This window comes from Spodoptera frugiperda, chromosome 27, assembly GCF_023101765.2.
Source record: "Spodoptera frugiperda isolate SF20-4 chromosome 27, AGI-APGP_CSIRO_Sfru_2.0, whole genome shotgun sequence".
NCBI classification, from domain to species: Eukaryota; Metazoa; Arthropoda; class Insecta; order Lepidoptera; family Noctuidae; genus Spodoptera; species Spodoptera frugiperda.
Genome location: NC_064238.1, coordinates 12,176,632 through 12,200,891, shown reverse-complemented (window position 1 = coordinate 12,200,891; position 24,260 = coordinate 12,176,632). Strand labels below are relative to the sequence as shown.

General features: G+C 33.6%; 3 protein-coding genes across 3 annotated transcripts in view; 1 reads left to right on the top strand and 2 right to left on the bottom strand.

The window, feature by feature from the left end:
* Window positions 1-9,529, top strand: part of LOC118263531 (proton-coupled amino acid transporter-like protein pathetic) — a 66,385-nt gene extending 56,856 nt beyond the window's left edge. Inside the window, exons 9-10 of the mRNA XM_035575574.2 lie at window positions 3,828-3,994; window positions 6,453-9,529. Of these exons, the coding sequence (XP_035431467.1) occupies window positions 3,828-3,994; window positions 6,453-6,739 (454 nt within the window). The 3' untranslated portion in view covers window positions 6,740-9,529. The remainder of the gene's footprint in view (window positions 1-3,827; window positions 3,995-6,452) is intronic.
* A 5,589-nt stretch (window positions 9,530-15,118) lies between these two features.
* LOC118263783 (sucrose-6-phosphate hydrolase-like) lies at window positions 15,119-16,859 on the bottom strand. The gene has a single exon (XM_035575953.2). The coding sequence runs from the start codon at window positions 16,850-16,852 to the stop codon at window positions 15,347-15,349; it is 1,506 nt and encodes a 501-aa protein (XP_035431846.2). The 5' UTR covers window positions 16,853-16,859; the 3' UTR covers window positions 15,119-15,346.
* A 3,701-nt stretch (window positions 16,860-20,560) lies between these two features.
* Window positions 20,561-24,260, bottom strand: part of LOC118263474 (proton-coupled amino acid transporter-like protein CG1139) — a 45,362-nt gene continuing 41,662 nt past the window's right edge. The window contains exons 8-9 of the mRNA XM_050705594.1: window positions 21,210-21,379; window positions 20,561-20,880 (exon numbers count right to left, since the gene is read on the bottom strand). Of these exons, the coding sequence (XP_050561551.1) occupies window positions 20,639-20,880; window positions 21,210-21,379 (412 nt within the window). The 3' untranslated portion in view covers window positions 20,561-20,638. The remainder of the gene's footprint in view (window positions 20,881-21,209; window positions 21,380-24,260) is intronic.

Below are 24,260 nucleotides of genomic sequence, written 5' to 3'. Positions count from 1 at the left end.
AAGAGATATTATTTATATCACCTACAAAATAAAGATAAAGATTATACCTTAGCAGTAAATACACGTTTTCTTGAAAAGATCAAGGATTTTCCTGTATCCTATTGTATTTCTTTTATTGTTTCATCAAAAAGTAATACCTAATAATAGGCTATTACACTAGGCAACACTCAAAATTTCCCGGGGAAAATTCATACCGTATTTTATTGATAATCATACACCTAATACCAGAAAAATAATAATTTATTTCAGTCACGTATAGGAATGGAGATTTTAACATTTTTGTAAAAAATCACTTTTTTTATTAGTTTTGGAGGGTAGCTCTAAATTCTTCTTAGTAACGATCACAATAATATTTTGTAGTGTCAGTATACATTGATTTCTTTCGCCATGTCTCGCTTTTGTGTTAATTTTCCGGATTTATTTTGTTTTATTTTCACCGAAGAGTAAAAAAACCCATAACACCGTTAAGTAATTACGAAGTGTTATCGTGCATATTTTGGTTTAGACGTTCGCAACCAAGATAAATATTGGGTGCCACACATGTGTTGCTTCTCATGCCACAAGAATTTGACAAACTGGTTTAATGGAAAACCAACTAAGATGCCTTTTGGTCAACCTATGATTTGGCGAGAACCTAAGGATCATGTAAGTGACTGTTATTTTTGTCTCACAGATGTCAAAGGATTTTCTAAGAAATCTAAGCACACAGTAAAGTACGCAGAGGTGTCTTCCGTAACAAAACCAATACCACATTCAGAAGATCTTCCAGTACCTAACCCACCAAGTCACGTTGAATCCTCAAGTAACACTTCTAGTTCTGATGATGAATGTGAAGACTTTCAAGTGACAAGTACATCTAAAGCACCACATTTGATCAGCCAATCTGAGCTTGACGATCTTTTTAGAGACTTAGACTTACCTAAGGAAAAATGGATTTGTTCAAGTCACGGAAATTTTTTTGGGAAATAAACGATCGCCTCAATATGAAAGCCTTATAAACCAATTGTTACATGCTTATAAACAACTGGGGTGCAATATGTCATTAAAAATACATTTTCTGCATTCGCACCTTAATTTTTTTAAAGAAAATCTAGGCGCAGTGAGTGATGAGCACGGTGAGCGCTTTCACCAAGAAATTGCCTCAATGGAAAAGCGTTATCAGGGAAAATGGACCACTGCAATGCTTGCAGACTACTGCTGGTTTTTAATTAGAGAGACACCAACCTCTTCTTATAACAGGCAGGCCAAAAGAACAAAAACTAGTTTATTTTTCAAGTCTAAATAATATTTTACTTTAAAATAATAACAAAAAATGGTTAAAACTAAAAATAAATTTCTCTTAAAAGCTATACGTGACTGAGATGTTTTATTTACTGTTCTAAGTTCTCTATACCATGGCCTTTCCGAATCACACAATCAGATCTCTGGGATTTTTTTTTTTATTTTTTTTGTTGCCTAGTGTTATTTTCCTTTACACATTAAAAATCTTTTTGATCTGTGTATGATTCGCTTTACTTTATTAGTATAACAAATAGGTTTAAGTTTAGCACCCACACCGCGTGAGTGAATTACTATTATTTCTAAGAAACCATTTCAATATCTACATAAATCATCCTTAAACGAATAAATACTTTGGTATTATAACTACTTAAGTAAATATATTATATTATTAAATCATGTTAACTAAACAATGATCACTAAAACATTTCCAACCGAAAAATACTTTAAATAAATTCTACTAGTGATTTTAGTGTATAATATTTTTAATGTTGTTATGATTGGTTACATAAATGACAGGATTTTTCATTGATAATTCAAAATCTAATACATTTTTGAAGTGTGTACGTACTTGTGTCTAGGCTAAGTCCTAGGTGACCGAGTTTTCTCATTAACTCAGATTCTTTCATCGAACCAGTTATACTCGTAGATACGATAACTGCACGGTTGTAACGTGTAACGGGTTGGATTTCCGCACGGGGAAACTCTTTGTGTGGTCCACAAATTGTTATTTCGGGTCTGGGAGTCATGTTTATGTGAACTTGTATGTTTGTAAACGCACTAACGACACAGAAGAAAATCCTAGTGTGGGAGTACGCTTAAAAAAATAATCAGCTTGAGCCATTTACGAATCAAAATTGTGCTAACGACACAGGAGAAAATCCTAGTGTGGGACAACGCCTTAAAAGTAGAACATCAGCTTGAGCCATTTATGAATCAAAATTGTGAAAAGCTGTATGTATGTAATGGTACAAAGAGTAAATTGTCCCAATGGGAGGCAGTATTTCATTGGATTATGAGATTATCGACTGGCAAAAACTGGTGTTCGGTAAACTCACATTTATTTTGGAAAATACACAAGCATAGCTTAATGTGCGTTGAATATTTACGTTTAAAAGCATACCATACGGGTTTTAAATCATTGAAATGTAAATGTGCAAACAGTTTTGATATGGAATACCGGTATCAACGAGATTTTTGTTAAAATTTCAAAAATCATGTTCAATACGTATTTTTTTACATACACACACAACGTCACGCCTTTCATCCCCGAAGGGGTAGGCAGAGGTGCACATTACTGCACGTAATGCCGGTATACAATGTACACCCATTTTTCAACATTTATATTATAATTCCCAATAGTGAGCCCATTGACATACATTGGGCACAATTCCAGACTCAATGCTACTACTGAGAATATTTAGAAAATTCGAAGTCCAGTAATACCTTGCTCGACCCGGGAATCGAATATAAGACCCCTTATCCGGCAGTCGTACTTGTGAACACTCGACCAACGAGGCAGTCTTTTAGCCAGGTTTTTTTTTTACATTTTGTGTTAAATATATTGACACAATACAAAATCCACAGGGTGCTCTAGCTTACAAAAGTAATAAAATGGTGCTCAGTGCACCAAGTATCGAACAATGTGCCAACTGCAATGTAGCTTCCTTGCGAAAATCCTCGGGAGTATTAAGCGGTACACAAGCTCATTTGCACTTTTGGCTCGTCGCCAAAACCTGACGACAGGATTATACAGAATTAAATTATATCCAGGATAGTTGAACAAGAAATTAATTTATAATCCTTGAGGTTTTATTTCGGTTTTGGTTAGTTATGAGAAGCTTTAATTAGCTTTTCTTTTTTTTAACATCTAGGATGTTAATTTTCTGTTAGTCAATATTATCTTAAACAAACTTAAGTAACCAGACTTCTTAGTATAGACTGCCTCGCTGACCGAGTGGTCGCTAGTGTAACTACCGGTCAAGGGGTCTTGGGTTCAATTTCCGAGTTGGTCAAATTTGAAGAAAATTTCTTGATAGTAGCAGGTAGTCTTGAATGGTTCTGGCTCATCTCACACGTGACTTATAAGACAAATGGTAAAAAGTAGGTGTACATTGAAAAGTGGTATTACGTGCCGTAATGTGCTTTGGCTATATACCTTAAAATGCGTGACGATATATTATAATACTCCTTAGTGTACATACAGTGCAATAGATTCTCCCTAGATACTCGCATATAAAACAAAAACATCAAACAAAAATCTATCATCAATGACAAAGACACAAAAAATCTCTCCATATGATGCACGAGTTTTTAGCAGCATTAGACTGTTTGTAGATGATATATAGACTAGACATTGGCAAGCACGACCCTTCTATAAAGAACGTTGTTTTTTTTAACTTTGATAAGTCTGCGTTTGGCCACCAACCCGCTTACTGCCAGGACGGTGAAGCGAAGATGTGGCCGAAGACGGACCACAGATTTTTAATTTTCTTTATTTAATTTTAATTAACTCTGTGACAAAAATTTACCGTTTCTCTTCTTTGCAGTACCGCTCAAGTAGCAAAAGGACTGATGGCGTTCGTGATCTTCCTGTCCTTTGCCCTGCAGTTCTACGTGCCCATGGAAATGATCACTAGAAAGAGGAAAGGCAAGGAGTCCAAGTATGAGAACTTGGTCCAGGTCGTCATCAGAACTGTGATGGTTACCATTTCAGGTGAGCTGACCAACCATTTTATACTTACAATTGTGCCATATACATATTCCTTGAACAACTTAGAAGAACTGGTGTACTTCACTACATAGTATAATACAACAGTCGCTTTTTCTGTCCATATTTCCATTTGTATGTTTAAATCTTTAAAAGTATGAAACGGATTTTATTGCGGTTTTTTAATAGATAAAAAGAAAGATTTATATGTAAAATACATACATAAATTAATAATATAATATTATTAACATTGCACCCATGTGAAGCTGGGGCGGGTCGCTAGTTATATATATATTGTTACAGTCACTTTTCATGAGTACTAAAACCTGTTAAAAAGCTTTGACTTGTAACTGAACGTAGGCATCGGTTATTAATTTTTTTCTGGGTCCGAGAGTTAAGCTCTGTACTTCAACAATTTATACCACTTAACTGATAAACCAAAAAAGGTGAAATCAAGGGAAATTAAAGTGCCTCACATTTCATTTCAGCTAACATAATTATTATTACCTTTGTAGCGATCCAGTTTTCAGTGAATCTGTGAATTAAATGCTCTCATTAATATGTCATTAAAATATGATATAAATACAAAGGCAGCAGATAATTCCACTTAATCTGACCAACAGACAATTTCGCATCATCGAAATCGAAAATGTGACCGACTTTTTCCCTAATCAAATAAAGCTTCTTTTGACCATCCAATTTGTAGGCCAATTAGTCGTCCGGTAGTATACTCGTGTGTGTCGCAATTATTTGGTTTCAGACCCAATTTGAAATTGCTGTCTACATCGCCTTTTTTAGTCCCTTCAGTGTTGTTTGTTTTAATGGGCCTTCCCTAATGGGAGAATTTTGTAATACTTTAATTAAAATTCAAGGTTACCAGGGTTGCTCTTAATAGTCACACTGAAAACTTAACTGTAATTTGTAAAACATATGATTCAAAGTAAAATACTCATAATAATGAACGTGTGTATTTCTAACAATAATAATTGTTTATTCTACTGACCCAATTAATTTCAAGGTCATCGTATCATTCGTAGTCAAATTAGTTAAATTTATCTCTAGTTTTACTAAGAACTGCGAAATTCTTTGATTTACCTTGTAAACACATATTAAGGTAATTCGTTTTTAGACAAATCATTTAAGAGGTATTTGAAATGTAATTTGAGATAGCAGAGAGGATCCTCCGGCTAGGCGAGGTGATCGTGTCTGGCGGGCTTTGTGTCGAACTGTTGTTCGTTGGGATGTCTCATCCCATATGGGACTTCATATGTGGGATGTAGGATTTATGACGTAATCCGTTGGTTTGTTCGTCGATGGTTTACTCGTATGTGCGACTTCTGTCATCTGTCACTCGTTATTCCATTCATCGGCACAGATGATATAGTACTTTTTGAGAATTAAGTTATTTGAAAAGTAATTTATATAAAATCTAGAATTAAAATTCAGGTGTCCCTTTATAAATAAATTATATCAAAGTTCTGGTTTTACTAAATAAATAATAATAATTGTAATCTGAATAAAAACTAAAAAAACAACGATTTTTCTAAATTCATTCTTTTCATTTAAAAAAAAAAAAGATTTTTTGTGTAAAACTAGATTCAAAACAAATGTGTGGCAGATGTCAGCTCATAATATTTATGCGAGATGAGAGATAACGTTTTAAAAACAAATGAAATACCTTTACCACCCGTGGATTTGCCCACCTTCATTAATCTTTGGAATATGTACGCAAACAAAAATATTGGAAGAGCAGTTGAAATGTAACGAAGTAACAGAAAAAACAAACAATCTCACTTTTGCATTTATTATTATAATTTGGGATTATAGCTATTCTAAATTAAGACTATGTCTGTGATGCACATAAATAAAACTGTATTTTATGGATTAAGCTCTGTATTCTTGGTTATAAACCTCTCAACTTAAGATTAAATATTAAATTGCCTTTAATACTTAAAGAGGTCTCAAAACTATTATACTACGAGTATGATATTATTTAGCGAACTATGTTTCACTAAAATACGTTTTTAATCTTCGATATTAATAAAAATTGCTTGCAGAATCATTTTTAAGAAATGATTGCATTGTAGATTAATGTTTTATGAAGATTAGAATGATACATTATTTTGAAGCAAATGGTTTATTAATAGATTTAGGTTGCCTTTTCACCAGGGGCGTGCTATGGTACGTTACTGTGGATGCGTTTGGCTTCCACAAATCATATTCATCGGTATACATAGCATAGCACTGGTGGAGACGGACTCAGCTAAGCTATGTTTTTCGGAAAGATGCATGCTATGCATGTGTGCTATGGATGGCTTCGCTACTATCAATACGTCGCATACTCAGGTGTTTAGTATCAGTGGAAACGGTCCTATGTGACCGTTTTCACAGCTTAGTTATCCTCCACATGTAGGTATATTAATTTTCAATTAGATATTTATTTGTGTATTCTCTCCATCCACAGTTGCCATCGCCGCAGCATTCCCCAACTTGGAGCTGGTCATCAGTTTCGTGGGAGCAGTCTTCTTCTCAACTCTCGGTCTTCTGATCCCAGCAGTAGTGGACACGGTCTACCGGTGGGAGAACCGTCTAGGTCGCTTCAATTATATCCTCTGGAAAAATACACTGATTGGAATAGTCTCTATTATAGCTCTTTTCTCTGGAGCTTATGTGTCTATTCAAGGGATGATTGAAGATTTCGGTGGCCATAGTCTTGAGCATGAAGCGTTTGAAAACGCGACTTTGACGTGATTCTATATAATGAGAATCGATGGTTGGTATGTGGAATGTATGTAGTCATACATTGTTGCCTAATTATGTACATATGTAGAAGTACAATCGATGGAAGATTCCATACGTATGTTAGTACATAATGGAATTTTGTTTAGTGTTTTAAATAACATATAAGTAGATGGTTGTGATTTCATACAAGTCAAGTTACCATGTTGTATTTAAAAAGTAAATTAAATTCTTAGTAAGCTATTTTAAGTAAAATATAAATTTGACTAATGTATAACTATAAAATTTCAATTTCAAAGAGATTGAAGATCATAAACTTAGCCTTTTGGAACCTCAAATTGGCTTAAGATTTAAATGAATGATAATTATATCTAGATTCTGTAATTCTAGCCATGAATTCATTTTAAATGTCTAAGATGCTTAATTGCTGGTTACTTAACTACATTTTAAAATAGTCTTAACAAGGTTCAGTGTATTATAAATATAAAATAACCTAAAAAAGAGAAAATTCATTTAAATTGCGACCCTTTTGATGTAAATTTCGTAAGCAAAGGTTTGTTTTTGTAATTTATTTTAAGTCATTTAGTATGATTTTAAAATATTAAGTACAAACAGTAATTAGTAGGATATGTTTATTTTTATTAAGTGGCATCTCTGGATGTTTTGAATTATTTGATAGTTCGATATTTAAAGTTGTTTCATATAACTTTGATATATGTATGATTTCGTATTCGTAATTGTGTAATACTTAATCTAAAAATTTTTAAATTTCTATGTAAAATTATTTTTATTAGTTTAATGTTCTAAACATTTGTTGGTTTAAAGGCTTAATTGAAAACAGTGCAAGTCATATTTTAAGTAACTAATGCAACACATTGATTAGACTTCACAATTTTTAGATATTTTTTTTGTGAACGCTGTGAGATGAGTCCATATAAGTTGACATGTTTTAGTACGTATAAAACAGTGAAACAGAGATCAACTTATAATGGTCATGTGTCTTGTAATAATAAATGTGTCGTAAACTACGTGGCATTAATAATTGTGTAGAGATCCTTAATCCACTATTAATAAAACTATAAGTACAATGTATTATTTAATCTAAATGTGCGTGGTTTCGATTCGAAAAAGTTAATCTTGAAGATTCATTCAAAATATTTTTATTGACTGCCTCGTTGGTCGAGTTTCCGCAAGTGCGATGGCCGGACAAGGGACTCGGGTTTGATTCCCGGGTCGGGCAAAGTATTACTGGGCTTTTTTCGGTTTTTCGAAAATTTCTCAGTAATAGCACGGAGTCTGGACTTGTGTCCAGTAGGTACATGGCAATAGGCTCACCCCCTATTACATGAGACTTATAACACAAATGGTGAAAAGTGGGTGTACATTGTACAGTGGCATTACACGCCGTAATGTGCACTTCTGCCGATCCCTTCGGGCATAAAAGGTGTGACGTTGCGTTGCGTTTCGTATTTTTGTTGTTATTGTTGTGATATCATTATAATTTAGTTGAAGCCTAGTATTTTATCATGTTTCCATATTTTAGACGACTTTTTAAATCTTATTTTCTTACTATACAGATTTTTTGCATGAGCTTGTACCTGCAATAACCTACAACAAATGGCGTTGTTTCAATAAATATTTTATTTATCGGCAAACTGTAATCTTTACATTTCGACACCAGCAATTTATACTACGCTAACTCGAAATTTGGAAAAAACTTTTTTTATGCCAAGTTGCTTAAAATGTGGGTTTACATACGTCATAAAAAAATTGAGAAGAAATATGCAAAAATAAGAAAGTTACAAATCTTATAAAACGCTAAGTAAAGGTACTTTTTGAAATCACTCGATTTATATTACGCCAACTATTACGTCAAAGTCCGTGCAACACTGCACTAACTCATAGTTAGCGTAGTTTAGTGCGTTCGTGTGTATACTTGTTCGTTTGTAAAATGAACGACTTAGCGACTTTTACATAGTAAATACTTGTGTTAACGTATTAATTAGTTTATTATTGGTACGTTGACTATTCTTTTTGTAAGTAAGTACATGTTCTTTATAAAAATATTGAAATATGCATCAGATGATTGATCATGCACTACGACCTCCCGTACTACACTACGCTAACATAAGTTAGACGTGTATAAGATGTAACATTTTTTTGATGAATTACGTTTATATACGGCTAACTTGCGCTAAATCAGAAAATAGAAATAAGTAAGGAAATATAAATATGAGATATTACAATGAATAAATTAAATATTAAGCATACCAAATTTCAAAAAAGTATCTTAATTAATCTAAAAGTTACCACGATTTTCCCTTTAAACGCCTCTACTGTAAAGTACGCTTTTTGAGTTAGCGCAGTATAAATTGCTGGTGTCGATTTCTAAACTCTACACAAGGTGACAGCCGATAAATAAGTATTTTCTCTATGTACAAAAATGCTATTCGTTTGTCTTGTCAAAGTCTCGCTAGTGTTTAAAGGTGAGAAAAACATTTTTGAGGCAGTACGAAGTTTGCCGGGTCGGCTAGTTAAAAAAAATAAATAGTATATTCAACTTGTTCATACATATAAATATAAGTCCTCATAAATATGTTGTTATAAATAAATATCTTAGTTTAGTAATAGTTCAGTACTAAGTGTAACACAATCGTCACAACTATTTCTTAATGTGTATATAAATACTTATAGTATAGAATAGTTAATAGTTATTTTAGTATATGTTATGTAGTAAATTAACTTATTAATATTGAAAAAGTCTTACTTACTGTAATGAAAATAAACTGCTTTAACTTGTAATATGTGTATTTTTTAATTATAACAGAAAATCGTGTTATTTACACTATTTGTAACTCAATAACGGCAAAAATCTATTTGATTGAAAATCAGGATACTTTGTATCCTAGGATGTTCCAAAAATTCTAGGGGAATAGGAAAAACGCTAGTTAATACACGAATCTGGTTCTACATAATTTATAAACGTATCCATGAGACAGATAATCCATTAGGATCCACAGCGAAAAGCAAAAAAAATATCTGTAATAGTGACTAATAATAGATCTTGTAATTATGATGTCATCGAACTTTAATATAATTATGAGTAAATCTAATATAGTTTACATTTTAATACCTACTTACATTTTTGTCTAAAGTCTACAAGAGACGATATATAAGTAAATAAAACAACTAAAAAGTAATAAACACAAATAATTAAAAAGTTTAAAATTAAAACAAAAGAAGAAGAAATTAATATTTATTTTGAGAAAATAATCAAAAGCGTTGTCTTTTAAGTGATAAAGGATTGCTTTATTTATGTTTTTATTAATTTACAGTTTCGCTTTGCTCAAGTATCTAGGTATAAACTTCGTAAATAAATAACAAAAAATAAACTAAATAAATAACTCATTCGTTTTACGAAATCCGAAAATAATTCTGTTTTTTTTTATTTTATGAGCTGTTAACGAGCTGGAGTCAACTAATGGGAAGCAATCGTCGCCGCCCATCGACGCTTGAAACACCAGAGGTGTTACAAGTGCGTTGCCGGCCTTTTGTGGGTCAGGAATTTGAGGGTTAATGGGGGATGGGGTGATTGGGCTTCCAGTAACCTCATTCATACAACGAAACACAACGCAAGCATTGTTTCACGTCGGCTTTTTGTGAGGCCGTGGTATCAATCCGGTCGAGCCATTCGTGCCGAAGAATGACTCTCCTACACTAAATGACATAAAATAAATTGAAAAACAGTACAGTATCTCAATAAGCATCTAGAATTCATCATCCAAAAGTTAAGACGAAGTCAAATTTCTCATTGACTATGAGACGTTTAAACGACCTAATCCTAAATTACTGCTTATTTTTATAACTGAAGCCGTTAGAATAATTCATTTTATCATAGTAATCCTTCAAGTATTTGTTGATAATCTAAATTGGAAAAGAACCCACCTGGTGATCCATTTAAGATCTGCCCACGCTAAACGCTGAGAATTTTCTCGGTATAAAGTATTGAACGAAGAATAGAATTAATTAGAACGTCCCACACAACTTGTCTTTATGTTAATCTTTCTATGAAATTTCCTCTTACCCTGTAAAATACTCATAAAACAGGAACAAAACATAGGAAGCCTAATGTTTCTAATTATAAACAACAATAAGAAATCTTTAATAATGTAGCTCTTCGGTGACCGAAGCTGCGGACTACCGAGCAGATTTAGCGGGGATCCGGTTCGAAAAGCGGGTGTAGGAACAGGGTGGTTTTTAGTCAGTAAGAGTCTGACACTCCCTCTTGCCTCCCACAAGGCGGAAGAAATCATTGGTGATTTTCCTCCCTTTAAAAAAGCTCGACCAGTTTCAAGCTACTCCGGAGTCTCAAAACAAAGAGCAGCATGCGCGACAACCGATGTGGCAAGATTTATTATTTTTTTCAGAATATTTTAAGCAAGGACATGTCTACCATTATTTATGTAGTAACCACAAGTGCTCACGTAATTTTAATATAAGTTTGAAAATTGCCATCTGGTGAATATGTAAATAGCTGGAAGTCGACAGTCAATTCCATATTTCCTTAAACTACTCGTATGATTTCTAGAGCAACTCGTATGATTTCTGGAGCAACTCCTACTAGAAACTCTGAACTGTGATATTAAATTCAAAAAGTTTGCGGTGCAGTGTGAAGCGACGACTATTCTCAAAAACTAACATTAGTTCCCACTCTCGCCTAGAAGTTTCTAGCTTTTGTACTTTATTAAACTACCTATTATGTTGGTTCAAACTTACTTCAAAAGTAACCATTTATGTTTATTCAAAAGTACACAGTTTTATCTAATTGTAGAGAATCTCTGTAACTGCGGTAGAAACATTTAACGATTACTTAAACTATTCCTTTGTAATGATTTTGTCCTGAAAACAACTGTTGAGGTCTGGGTTAAGTAACCATTAAACAACTCTAAGTACAGCAGTAAGTATCTAATTGAAAGAAAACGTTAATGATTTGAGTTTCACAAATGAAATCAGAATATCTATTGAACCTTAATCTGATAAAGAATTAACCACATTCGTTTTAGTAAGACTGTTTAATACCACATTGCATTCAAATCTCTTTTATATTTATATACGTAGATATTTAAAATAGAGTGCATATTTGCACATCGTCTTATTTACATATAAATCAAAGACCAAACGACTATACACGTCGTGGTTAGCATTCAAAATGGCCGTAGAATCAGAGCAGTGAAGCGTTTAGCAAGCAGCGTAGCATGTAATGAATTTGTTGAGTAGCATCAACACTCAACACTCATCGCAAGACCGAATGTGTATTGAATTTACTCAATATCTACTAGAGTTCAAACCTTTGAGGTTTTAAAGAAGGGTTTTCGATCTACTCGATCCTATATCATATCGGTATTGGACACAGATGATCGATATGTGATTTGTTCAAAATCTTTCCAGTAACCTCGCTGGTATTAGTCTGATACCTTTAGTGCGGAAACAGGAAAAATTTAGAAATATATGTTCAAACTATCCGGTGTCGCTCAATCCGATAGTGCTGTCATGTCAATCGATACGCTGTCGTACATGACATGTTGCATACATTTTACTTGGCCCGATATCGGATTGAACACTGCAAAAACATTCTAAAAAGCTATGCACTGTACAACCCAACCTTTAATAGTAATATTGGCCTTTTAAAAGGACAAATGAAACATCACTGTTGACTGATCTCCTTACGCCAGTGTGGGACAAACAAAGTCGGCTAACTGACTGGAATCTGTGTTGTTGGGACAAATATAGACTGCACGGTTGGTGCGGTGGCTGGGCAACTGGCTGCCGCGCAACGGGTAGCGTGTTCGATTCCCGCACGGAGCAACTCTTTGTGTGATCCACAAATTGTTGTTTCGGGTCTGGGTGTCATGTGTATGTGAACTTGTATGTTTCTAAACGCACCCACGACACAGGAGAAAATCCTAATGTGGGGCAACGTTTAAAAAAAAAGAAAAGAAAAGATAGAAAGAAATATGGGTTCAAAAGTTTGGGATAGTATCCATACTAGTAGAATAAAATGTAACCATGATGAGAGACAAATGGTGAAGGAAAACTTAGTGAGGAAACTAAAGCTTTAAAATCACTAACCCGCATTGAGTAAGCGTGGTGATTAATGCTCAAACATTCTCCGTGCGAGAAGAGGACTAATTATTCAGCAGAGGCCACGTTTTTATCAACATTGTAACAATTTCTCTAAAAAATACACTTAAAGAAGTCTATTTCTTTTAACTTACTGGTTTATCTCAGGTATTTTTTTATATGAATGGAATTTTTTACGCGTTTTAGAATATTTAAATGTCTTGTGTGTGTCATTATAGATACCTACTGACGCACGAGAAAGTTCTATTTTTTTTTAGAATCTGTTACTCATATTCTTGTGACGTCATAAAAAAAAATGTAATCAAATTAATATAATTTAAATTTATTTGTTGATATCTCACTATATCCAAAGCAAAATTCATAAAACAATCATTACCGTTTTTAAACTTAGGTGAAAAATGTAATACATTTTAGGAGCCAAAGGTATATTAAGTCAAAATACCTACTGGGTGACATTTATAGTATAGGAGACTAACAAGCATACAGATCACCTATCAGTGCCGCTCATACTGCCCATCCACATACAAAAGATACTCAAAAAAATCTATTAACGTGAAATTTTATAAGCAAGCTTGGACGAACTTTAGTTAGGCCTCAATTCATAAAGATTTATGACACAGTTAGATAGCCTGTTGCCGTAACAAGTGGAGAGCAGTGATAGTGGACCGTTTTCTTTCTCCTGATTCGAGAAAAAGGTTATTCGTATCTAAATTGAGATATAATTTATTACTTTCATAGTAAAAGTAAATTGATTCTATGTAGTAAAAAAAAAACACTTAAATATTAGATTTAAAAATATTTGTGAAGTATTTTCAATGTTAGACGTTTCTAATTTTATATTTCGATTGATTTATTTATAGTCTAGGTTTTATTTTGAATGAAAATATAAATATCTTTAAAAATTATTTACTTAGGTACCTATTTTCATGTATAGTATGTGTCACGATAAGACTTATCTTATCCGTGACTATCCTACATTAATTGAAATTAACTGTTTACTCACGGATTGCTCGTAAATCACACATAAGAGTCCCGTTGTTACTTGGAAACTGGTGGAACTTTTCTCAATTTATGTACCTTTGAGCTCATGACTTTTTGCTTAAAATGTTTATGATCTTAATAGGCCTTTTATAAAATAAAGCAAAATGACCTAAAATAGCGACCCAAAAAGCAAATCAATTATGTATTACATTTTTTAGTTAATCTTTTAATTAATAGATACCATGGGATTATTAAGTAATTATTATCAAATTAAATTGTCATAGGTTAATGATAATAAATACTTTTTGCTGTCGTGACTGCAATAAATCATCTTCGTGCTTCTTACAATTATTGGCTGACTTTGTTGGTTACCCATTTTTGTTAATTACTTTGTACTTAGGAATTAAAAAATATTTTACAGTACAAAGTAAGGTCTTTCGTGTTTAAAGTATTCATTACATTTAGCCCTATTTTACCATTTATTACTTGCACGCAAATGTAATTAAAATAGGCCAGTAAACAATTAAATTTTTATAGTCATTTCTCAATCTGATCTGAAAAATCTGGAAATACCCTTTTATAAGTATAGACATATTCACACCCAGACCTTGAAAAATATAATAATTGCTGGAGACCTAACTATGTACTTGGCCAACCACCAACACTTTTTTTTGTCGAGATTTTACTGTTGTCAATGTCAGTACAATACAATGTAAAAGAAGAATATTTTTTGATTTTTTAAAGGGCGTTTCGTTACATGGACATGTTCTGTTGGATGGACGAGTACAGGTGAATTTACCCTAGTGCACGTTTTTACGCTCATTACACTACAAATGGAGTAGTGAAGACCTTCTTGGTAAATTAATGAATAATGGTTTCATCTTGTATTCACGTCATCAATTACCTATTTGTTTTATATCAAGTCACCTGTCCATATTATTTAATTTATACAGTTTTCCGCTCCTATTATTATTTCTAGATAATTTTGGAACACATTATTTATTATTATTGTAATTTTTACTTGTTTGGTCAATGTGAATAAAATTAAGTAAACCATGACTTGAAAATTAACATATTTACACAAGTGTTGGGGTAAAGACAGCAAACCAATTATATTTGTATTGTATACAGTTTATTTTTGGTATTTTTCCTCTGTTAATAATTTATCAATTACTCATTACACACAGCTCTATCCGTCTACATCTCTGGAAATGAAAAATTTTTGGGAATTTCATAAATGGCATTGTCGATGGCAATTAAAAAAAGAGATTAAACAAAAACGTATATTTTTTCACATTTTAGCAAAGCTTTGGTATAAATAGAACAAATTATTGTAGTTGCTTTAATTGACCACTTAGATGATAACGTAGGCCTTGGAATAGGTACCTAAAAGCAGCCATTAAAATAATTTGTTACTTTTCACAGTTCATTATCATCATGATTGCATGTCCGGTCATTTCAAACGATTTCCGTCATTTGTTTATCTTCATCTAAGCGTTATAAATCTTGAGACTCTGCCACTGTGCGACGCATTGCATATATGGTTAGATCATCAGCTACTGTGTCATCTGCTAACCTGATGGTCACATCGCTATAGGGGAAGTATCGACTGGAGAATGTAACTTCACCCTCTCCACAGAACAGTTCTATAGAACTAGCGTCTACAAGAATCTGCCACTGCAGTTGTCGATCAGGTCTCCATTTTGTCCTCCGAACTCCATCTTCACCACCACGGTCAAGAGTAACTGTACCTCTCTTGTGATCATAACTTATTGAAACAGACGCATTATCAGATTCTATGAATATTGTAAAATCCTTCAATCGATTTGCTCTCACTCGTATATCAGCTGCTTTATTTTGCAATTTAGTCGTATAGCCACCATCAGCCTTACCATTATGTAACTGAGTACCACGTGCTAGGAACAGTTCTTTAATTGGCTTCTGGACGAGTCTATAATTTTGGGTCAGTGTTAAAACCCTCGGTACTGTCATTTGGCCAGTAAACCCATCGTCACGTTCAGGATAATTTTGCTCCCACATGTCAAACCACGCTATTACAATCCTACGTCTATATTCATCCAAAATTGTTTGGGTGGCATAAAAATCATGTCCATGATCCAATTCTCTGAACTCTGTCAAAGGCGTAAATAAATGGGACTCGTAATCAAATCTGCCAACAATATATCCAGTTTGATATAAGTTCCTATATTTATCCCCTTGAGATTTAATTCCTTGTGGTGAAAATAATAGAACGAATTTACCATCTAACTCGAAGAAATCAGGACATTCCCACATGTAACCTAACGATCCATCAGATTCATCTAAAACTGACACCTGTTTCCATGTTATTAAATCGGGCGACGAATAAAGTAAAACTCGTCCGAGGCTATTATTATTGAAAGAATTTCCCAGAACCATGTAAAAAGTATTACCGTGCTTCCACACTTTCGGGTCTCTGATATTCGGCTGGTGTTCTTCTCCCATGATGACAGGATTCCCTGCATATTTTGTCACATTTAATCCATCGGTGCTTGAAGCCAAAGCTTGTCTTTGTATGTGATCAGGAGTGTTTCCAGGGTGGTTAACATTCCCGGTGTATAGAAGGTACATTGTATTATTCTCAATTATAGCACTGCCTGAAAATACTCCACTTTTATCGTAAGGTTGGTCTGGATACATTGCAATGGGTAGATTCATCCAGTGAATTAGGTCAGGACTCACTGCATGTCCCCAATGTGCGATTCCGGGCTCTTGACTGGTGACAGGGTTGTATTGGTAAAACAGATGATAGTTTTCTCCAAATTTGCAGAATCCATTGGGATCGTTCATCCACCCATGAGGCGGATAGAGATGAAACCGTGGCACAAATCGATCATTGAGTTTCTCAGCGGAACTTCTATAAAATAGAAGTGTTAAAAGTAAAAACTTAATCACAACTAGTAACATTGTGTCTGTGTAGTGTAACAGACATATGCGCTGAGCGCTTCTCTCTGAATAGATCATTTCCGCTCGGCGTGATCATTTATATAAGGTTCAAGTAACAAGTAATGTCGTGTCGCATTCAGTTGTAGTATTGAATAAAATTATTCTTATCATTGTCACAGAAATTTTCAATGGAAGGTACAAATAAATTGCTCTGAAGATGTTGTTCTAGTAGATTGTTTACTATAGCATAGAACGTATTTATATTCAGATAATGATCAATGCATGCTTTGCTTAGAATAATAAATGCTTCAGATTCTCAGAAAACACTTCTTATGATTATAATGCTATGGATAATTATAGTAAGGTTAGATTTATGTTGCAAATATTGTGTGAGTGAGGTGAGAGGGAGTGTCAGACTCTTACTGACTAAAAACCACCCTGTTCCTTCTCCTGCTTTGAGTCAGAGCCCCAGTAACCTGTAACGTTTTCGTTCCGGATTGGGCATCAGCCCTAGAGGGCCGATCTGCTAGCTGTCCGCAGACCCGCACTTACGGTGGTCGGGAGATTGTAACGCGATCCCCGATGCCCGGAGTGTCTCCTGCGGCGGCTGGGGCATGAGGAGAATCGTTTTGTCACGCACTCCGATAGTTAGCCGGCTGGAGAGTGATTTGGGTGATTTGGGCAAACGTGCGTAATAGCGTAATAGCTTATGTAGTCATGTTATTCATAGCCTTACTCTTAAACTTACAAGCAGCGCACCAATTCCCGCCGTCAAACTGTCTTAACGGTTTGGTGGGTTTATGTATGTATATTTTTGTGTAAAACCAATAAAGGATTTTATTATTATTAAGTTTATTCGGCATCTATATAGAATTATCAAAACTGTTAATGAAAAGCGAGAAATATTTTGTATATACCTTGGTCTTGTCGGAAAAAGGAACGAGATGTTAAGATGCATATCAAATTCAAAGGAATAAAAAGAAACGTGGAAAGTAAGTATGAATGATAAAAATAACAGAAGGAGAATTAGTGTAGGACATATAATTTTGTTCAACGGCTATTCCTTAATTTACTTTTTCAAAAAGAGTTGGAAAAATAATGTGTATTATTGTGTTTCCTCGTGATTGTACCTGACCATAAAAATAGTGTAATAAATTATTGGTATATAATAATAATAATTTAAACGACAAATTGCAATAATAATGATGTCATGCAAAAATTAAGTTTGCAATCCCACATCTGTGTAATTGTTATCTCATGTTGAATTCATCATATTTTCAGGCTACACTTAAGTATAATATACTTAAGTGTAGCCTGAAAATTATAATATATAAGCCGGTAAGCGACCAGACGAATCATCTGATGGTAAGCAAATGGCGCCGTCTATGAATACCGAAAACACCAGAGGTGTTACTAGTGAGTTGCCAACCTAGCCCCTAAGCTGGGGGAATTTAACGTCATTTTGGTTTTGACCAACTTATAAGTGACCCCTAACAGTGAGTAAGGGGTTAGTTTATGTGGTAAGTAGATTTCAGTTAAAATATGCTTTAGAGAAACTCAGTACTTATTTGAAATTAGTCAACCAAAGAGGCAGTCCAACTTCTCAATTCATTCATCGAATTCAATTAATAGAAATCTGACCAATTCATCGAAAATTTTCTTGAATTGTGAGAGCAAAAGAAAACCTCGAGAACAAACGCTTCACGAAAAATTGCTATCAAACTTTCTTTAGGAGTTTGTCAACTTGATGTTTGATTTTATTATTTGTATTGTTTCTTAACTTTGTTTTTAAAACTTTTATATTAATACTTACCATAGAATCATTATATTCCTTGTTTGCTAAAGCTAGTTGGCGAAACACGAGATACAATTATAAAATTCGATGCAAGATGTTACTGAGACATTTGACTCGCGACATGTTTGACAATTCGAAATTTGAAAGGCAGTAACCAAAATTCCATGTTTCTGTATAATTTGTTAGTTTAATTTAAAAGAATAAATTTAAAGAGAATAAAATAGATTTTGTTATAGTGGTACTAATACTGCAACGCCTAAATACCTACTGAAATGCTACTCAATTTTCAGTTGTACTTAATATCATTTCGTAAAGTATCATGTGTCAATCTGTAAAGTTTTTGTAGTGTAGTAATTTTTCAAAAAACTGAGTAAATCCCACACCCCACTTTGCTCGACCCAGAAATTGAACCCGAGACTTCTTACCCGGCAGTCACACTTACGAATACGCGACCAACGAAGCCGTCTAAATTGGATAAGGTTAAAGTGTTTCTAAAAACAGAAAATTTCAGTATAAGCATAAAATCTGACATTGTGACTGGCGAGTTTCCCCATAAGCTTAACACAATATATATTTTTTGGGACTCGTAATGTTACTAGTAAAATATGTGTTTTATCTACTAAGTACCTTTACATGGATTAAAACGAAAAACATTATTTTATCAGAGCGTCAACGGAATGGTTTACATAGACAAACATTTAGTATACGGTACCTACATTGTTTGTACGACCTTTAAATTTAGACAAATAAACATAGACATGTTTAGTGATTGTTTGTTTAGATAATTACAGGTCGTTGCTCTTTGACAACAACTGTCTAGATAGTTTAGATGAAATTAGAAAGACGTAGACTAAAAAATCAATGGAGGAAATTCACCATAGTTTCGAGTTACGTAATATAAATTATTTACCAGTAAACAAATATTGTACTACATTATTAATAACAATAATTCTGGAACAAAATAATAAGCGAACAACGTTTAGCTTAATTCGTAAACAAAATATCTAGTTTTTTCATTGTGAGCTATATTAATCATCTTTTTTTTGGAACGTGACAGATTTCTACATGGGCTGTCCACGTCGTGGGGATAACAGGGTGGGGGGAGGTGACTCTGACCGGCTAAAACCACCGCGGTATTCTTCCTCTGCCCTTGGCCGTGACCGAGGTTGCCCTTGCGGATTCACGTCTATCTGAACAATGATTAATTTTTGTGTTTTGTAAAGAAGGACTCCAAATGCCATGAAGTAAGTTTCCAGAAGATATTTTTTTAGACTAAAAAATATGTAGGTATAAGTAATAGGTTCCACAAGGGAGCCAACATTGGATGGACACGTAATCAAAATTATTCCACAGGCTAGTCCTTCGGAGAATTTTACAGAAATACTTTAGACCAAACCTTAAAAAGGTTTTTGTGTTGTTATTTTGGGCTCCTTAAAATGCTACGCGTGTACTGTCAAAAAAAGTATTTGTTTTACTTTGAAAGACAGACTGATGTAAAAAAACATGTCAGTTGACAAGTTCTATTTAGGTACCTACCTACAAGAAAAAAGTAGATTTAAAAATATTTTTTCCAGAAATCGTTATTTTGACGTCATGTCCATATTATTCTTTCCTCAAAAGGAATTTGCACGGTTCTCATACATATGTTTTTTTCTTTTTCAAATACTGTTTTACTTTTAAAAAGGAAAAACTTCTGAGTTTGTTTCGGCATTTCTTCTCAGAGTCTGTTAAGAAATGCTGATCTCGTGTAGATTTTTAAAATAATTTGACGTGAAAAGAAATGTACTCTTTTGTAGCCTATTTCAAAAAAATCTATTAATTGTTTCCTCGTTTCAATTGTTTCATCTTAAAAAACTTGATAAATTATTAATTGTTCCTCGTGGATCTTTACGATATTTTTAGACTTATTACTTACTCAAACAAATTATAATTCTTACGCTGATATCAAAAGACAACATAGAAGAAAGATTAGGAAATCAAACACGAACACGTCATTATTATTACTTTATATTTGTCCTTTACAAAGTTAGCCTTAAATACTAAAACAATAAATAAAATAATAAATAAACTTATCTAAACTTAGCTACAATCTCACTCACAGCCGCATAGCAACCAGATACTAACACAATGATGTAAAATAACAACAGTAATGCGTTTTTCCACAAAATGTGCGAACATTTGCCAAGCCCACGCTCCCACTTGTGGACTGTCTCCACGACTACTGGGATCAGAAGTCCAAGGGTTGAAAAGAAGATGGCTCCTACGAGACCGATCAGGAGTTCCAAGTCTGGGACTGCGATTGCGAGGATCACTGAAACCAACCAAAATAAATTTTATACAGGTAAAACGAAAAGATAATTAAGTATATACGGTATGTATTTAAATTAATCACTCATCTTTGCAAACAAAGGGAATCGTTTCTTTTTTTCAAAAGGACTAGTCATGTTTGGTGGTTTCTGATAATCGAACCCAATGTACCTACGGCAAACTCAAATTACGCCCACTTCATCAAAATCACTTCATTTTTCTTTATACTTAATCTAGAAGCATTAGTAGAATGTGACTGTCTTGCTCTCTTTTAAAACTGGACAGTAGCATAATATGAGAAAATTAGTATAAATGAGAAAATTATTTGGTTACCTGTAAGAGTAACTCCTAAGGTCCTCAGTACTATTTGACTGATATTGTGATAGTCTTTCCTAATCCTGATCTTGATCCTCGTCCAAATGATGTCCATTGGCGCGTACATTTGCAGGCAATACGTGAAGAATACAGCAACGGCCACCAAAATCTTCGCTGTTAGTGCCAAACTGTGAACGAAAACAAATAAATATATATAACAAAGTTATAAAAACAGATAAACCTTTATTTGATTTATAACCGACTTCAAAAAAAGGAAGAGGTATTATAAAAGTAGTCGCTTATTTATGACCGAACTATTAAACCCTCCTGTGGCAAAAGAAAGATAGTACAAAATTACTTAAAAATCGACCTTTAGGTTACCGACGAGTAATAAAACTAATTTGTGGTGAACATTAAACTTTTATTACCTCTATCATTTTTATCCCTAACCCCTCTTTAGTTTCAAATCTTTTCCAAAATTTTCTACAAAAGTTTAAAAGTTATAAATCGCCCTGTGGGTTATATTTACCAGGGATTCTTGATCAAACTCAAACTGAGATCCTATTTTGGTCTCTAAGGGCTTTGGTACAAGAGCCAACGAGTCTTTAATTTTAGCTGAACTTTGCAAAATTTAAACCAAGTTCAAAGTGAATAGAATAAAGTGCAAATCAAATCTATTTAGTCTTGTTTTTCAATGTCTTTTGAGAGACTTAAATATTCACAATTGAATAAGCACTGTTAAGTTTTCTTAGAACAGTGCAGCCAAATATTAAATTTATGTTTAGCTCATACGTTGAATGAAATCTTATTTTAAGTATTAAATAGATTCAAACGTAAACAGTTTTAGACTTGGGTTTTGGTTCATAAAACTCATGTTTTTGTCGTTTATTTGGCAGTTTTGGCAAGATGCCAGCGATTATTCTTCATTTTTGAACTTATGAAGCGTTTAGAAAGTACTCTAAGCTACTTCATGAATAAGTATGTAATAGGATGCTTTTCCACAAGAGATGGGCTATGCTTTATTTTTTAAGTGGGGAAAAATCATCTAATATTTTCTCTCGCTAGAGCGACGCGAAGGGGAGTGTCAGACTCTTACTTACTAAACACCACCCTCTTCCTACTCCTGCTTTTGGAGTCGGAGCCCCGGTAAACCCGCTAGGTAGTCCACACCTCCGGATTAGATATGTGCTATGCTACGTTGCTGTAGATACGTTTGGATTTCACCAACCATATTCATTGGTACACAGCTTAGCACTGGTGGAAACGGACTAAGCTAACCTATGTTTTTTATATGGAAAGATGCGTGCTATGGATCGCTTCCCAGCTATCGATACATTGCACAGTTGAACTACGCATCTTCCTCGGACAGTTACATAGCTTAGTATCAGTGGAAACGGTCACATAGTTTTACAGCTTAGCTATTACATCTTCGTAGCATAGCTACTTAGGACATCTCTATTGGAAAAGCAACCTAAAGTAGGAGTGACTAACTCTAATTAAATTTGTATTAAGTCCTGACTAATTACTCTAATCTGACGATCCAATAAAAAAGTTGAATCATTTTCTTAATTTTATGGTTCCAGTTAATAAAAACGTGTCAATTTTGATATCTACGTATTTACTACATTTATAGGAAAAATTCCCAACATTTTTGTTGACAAACATCGTGGCAAATCTTATGAAAAATAATATAAAGAAGGAAACGTGGTATTTTATTCGTTTGTGCTGGCTTACGTGGAACGACAACAATATGTTGATTTCATGTGTGCACGGAAATTTTATTTCTTAGGTGAAGAATGAGAACTGACTTATGGAATCATTTGTAAGCATAATATTTGTGAATATATGAGTATTATGGAACTGTTGTGTTGTGGTATTAGTATTGTGCAAGTAATAAGGGTGATGATATGGATATGAAACTTAAAATCTATTTAATCCTTCAGTTGGGTAAAGAAAAAATATTAGTCACGTATTTTTATTTTGTCGTTTAAGAAAACAATACTTAGATAACATGAATCAAAGTTTAGGAGTGGGAGCTAAAACGTCATTTCTGCATATAAAACGTACCTAGAAGTGACATCACGTGATATTTCAAATCAATACATATACATAATATAGTCAAAAGTATTTATTTCCTTAAGAAAAAAATAATAAAAAAATCGAGTCTAATGTTTTAAAATGTACAATTACGTGTCTAATCTACTGTGGATACACAGAGGATGTGAACATAAACATCAATATTTTCGCCAAAGATAAATATTATAGCGATACATACAATGTAATATTATGCCCATAATAATTTTCTCAAAAGTATAGAAGCTTATGTGTTGATGTATAATATATTTACAAAAAATCTCCAGCTTTCGACATAATACACCTATAGAAGTGAAATTCTTTAGAAAAACCTCTCAAGGAAGAACATTAATATACAAGGAACCATTAACTTGTATTATGTTAACATTTTTATATTAAAATATTCATTTTTCTAAGCGTCGGTTCATATTTGAAGGAATATTGCGTCGCGTATTATAGGTCACTTAACGCCAGAGCAGAAGAATTATTCATACTCAACTGACTTGTTAATGTGTCCGATGATATATTGAAGTATATTATGTCAAATATGATCCGACCCTCAGTGATGACCTGGAGCTGCAGACTGCCTAGCGGGTTACCGGGGCTCCAGCTCGAAAAGCAGAATCAGCAGTAGGAACGGGGTGGTTTTTAGTCAGTAAGAGTCTGACACTCCCTCTCACCTCGCCCAAGGTGGGAGAAATTACTAGATGATTTTCTTCCTCAAAAAAATTAATTAATTCTCTTCAGTCTTGTAGCAAGTTTACCTTGTTTTATGTCATTTCCAAGACCTTAAATGGCTACAGGTATTTTACCACGAAATATGAAGACTTTAATAAATACTTATTATGAGAAAAGGAAAAAAATGGTGTAGAAAGATTAAACGTTGGAATGAAATTAAAATTGTAGTATATAGGTATAGTATGCAATTTTATTTGACTATGCTTTATTAAAAATGCTGTGACATTTTGTGGTTACAACTTTTGACTGCTACTTCAG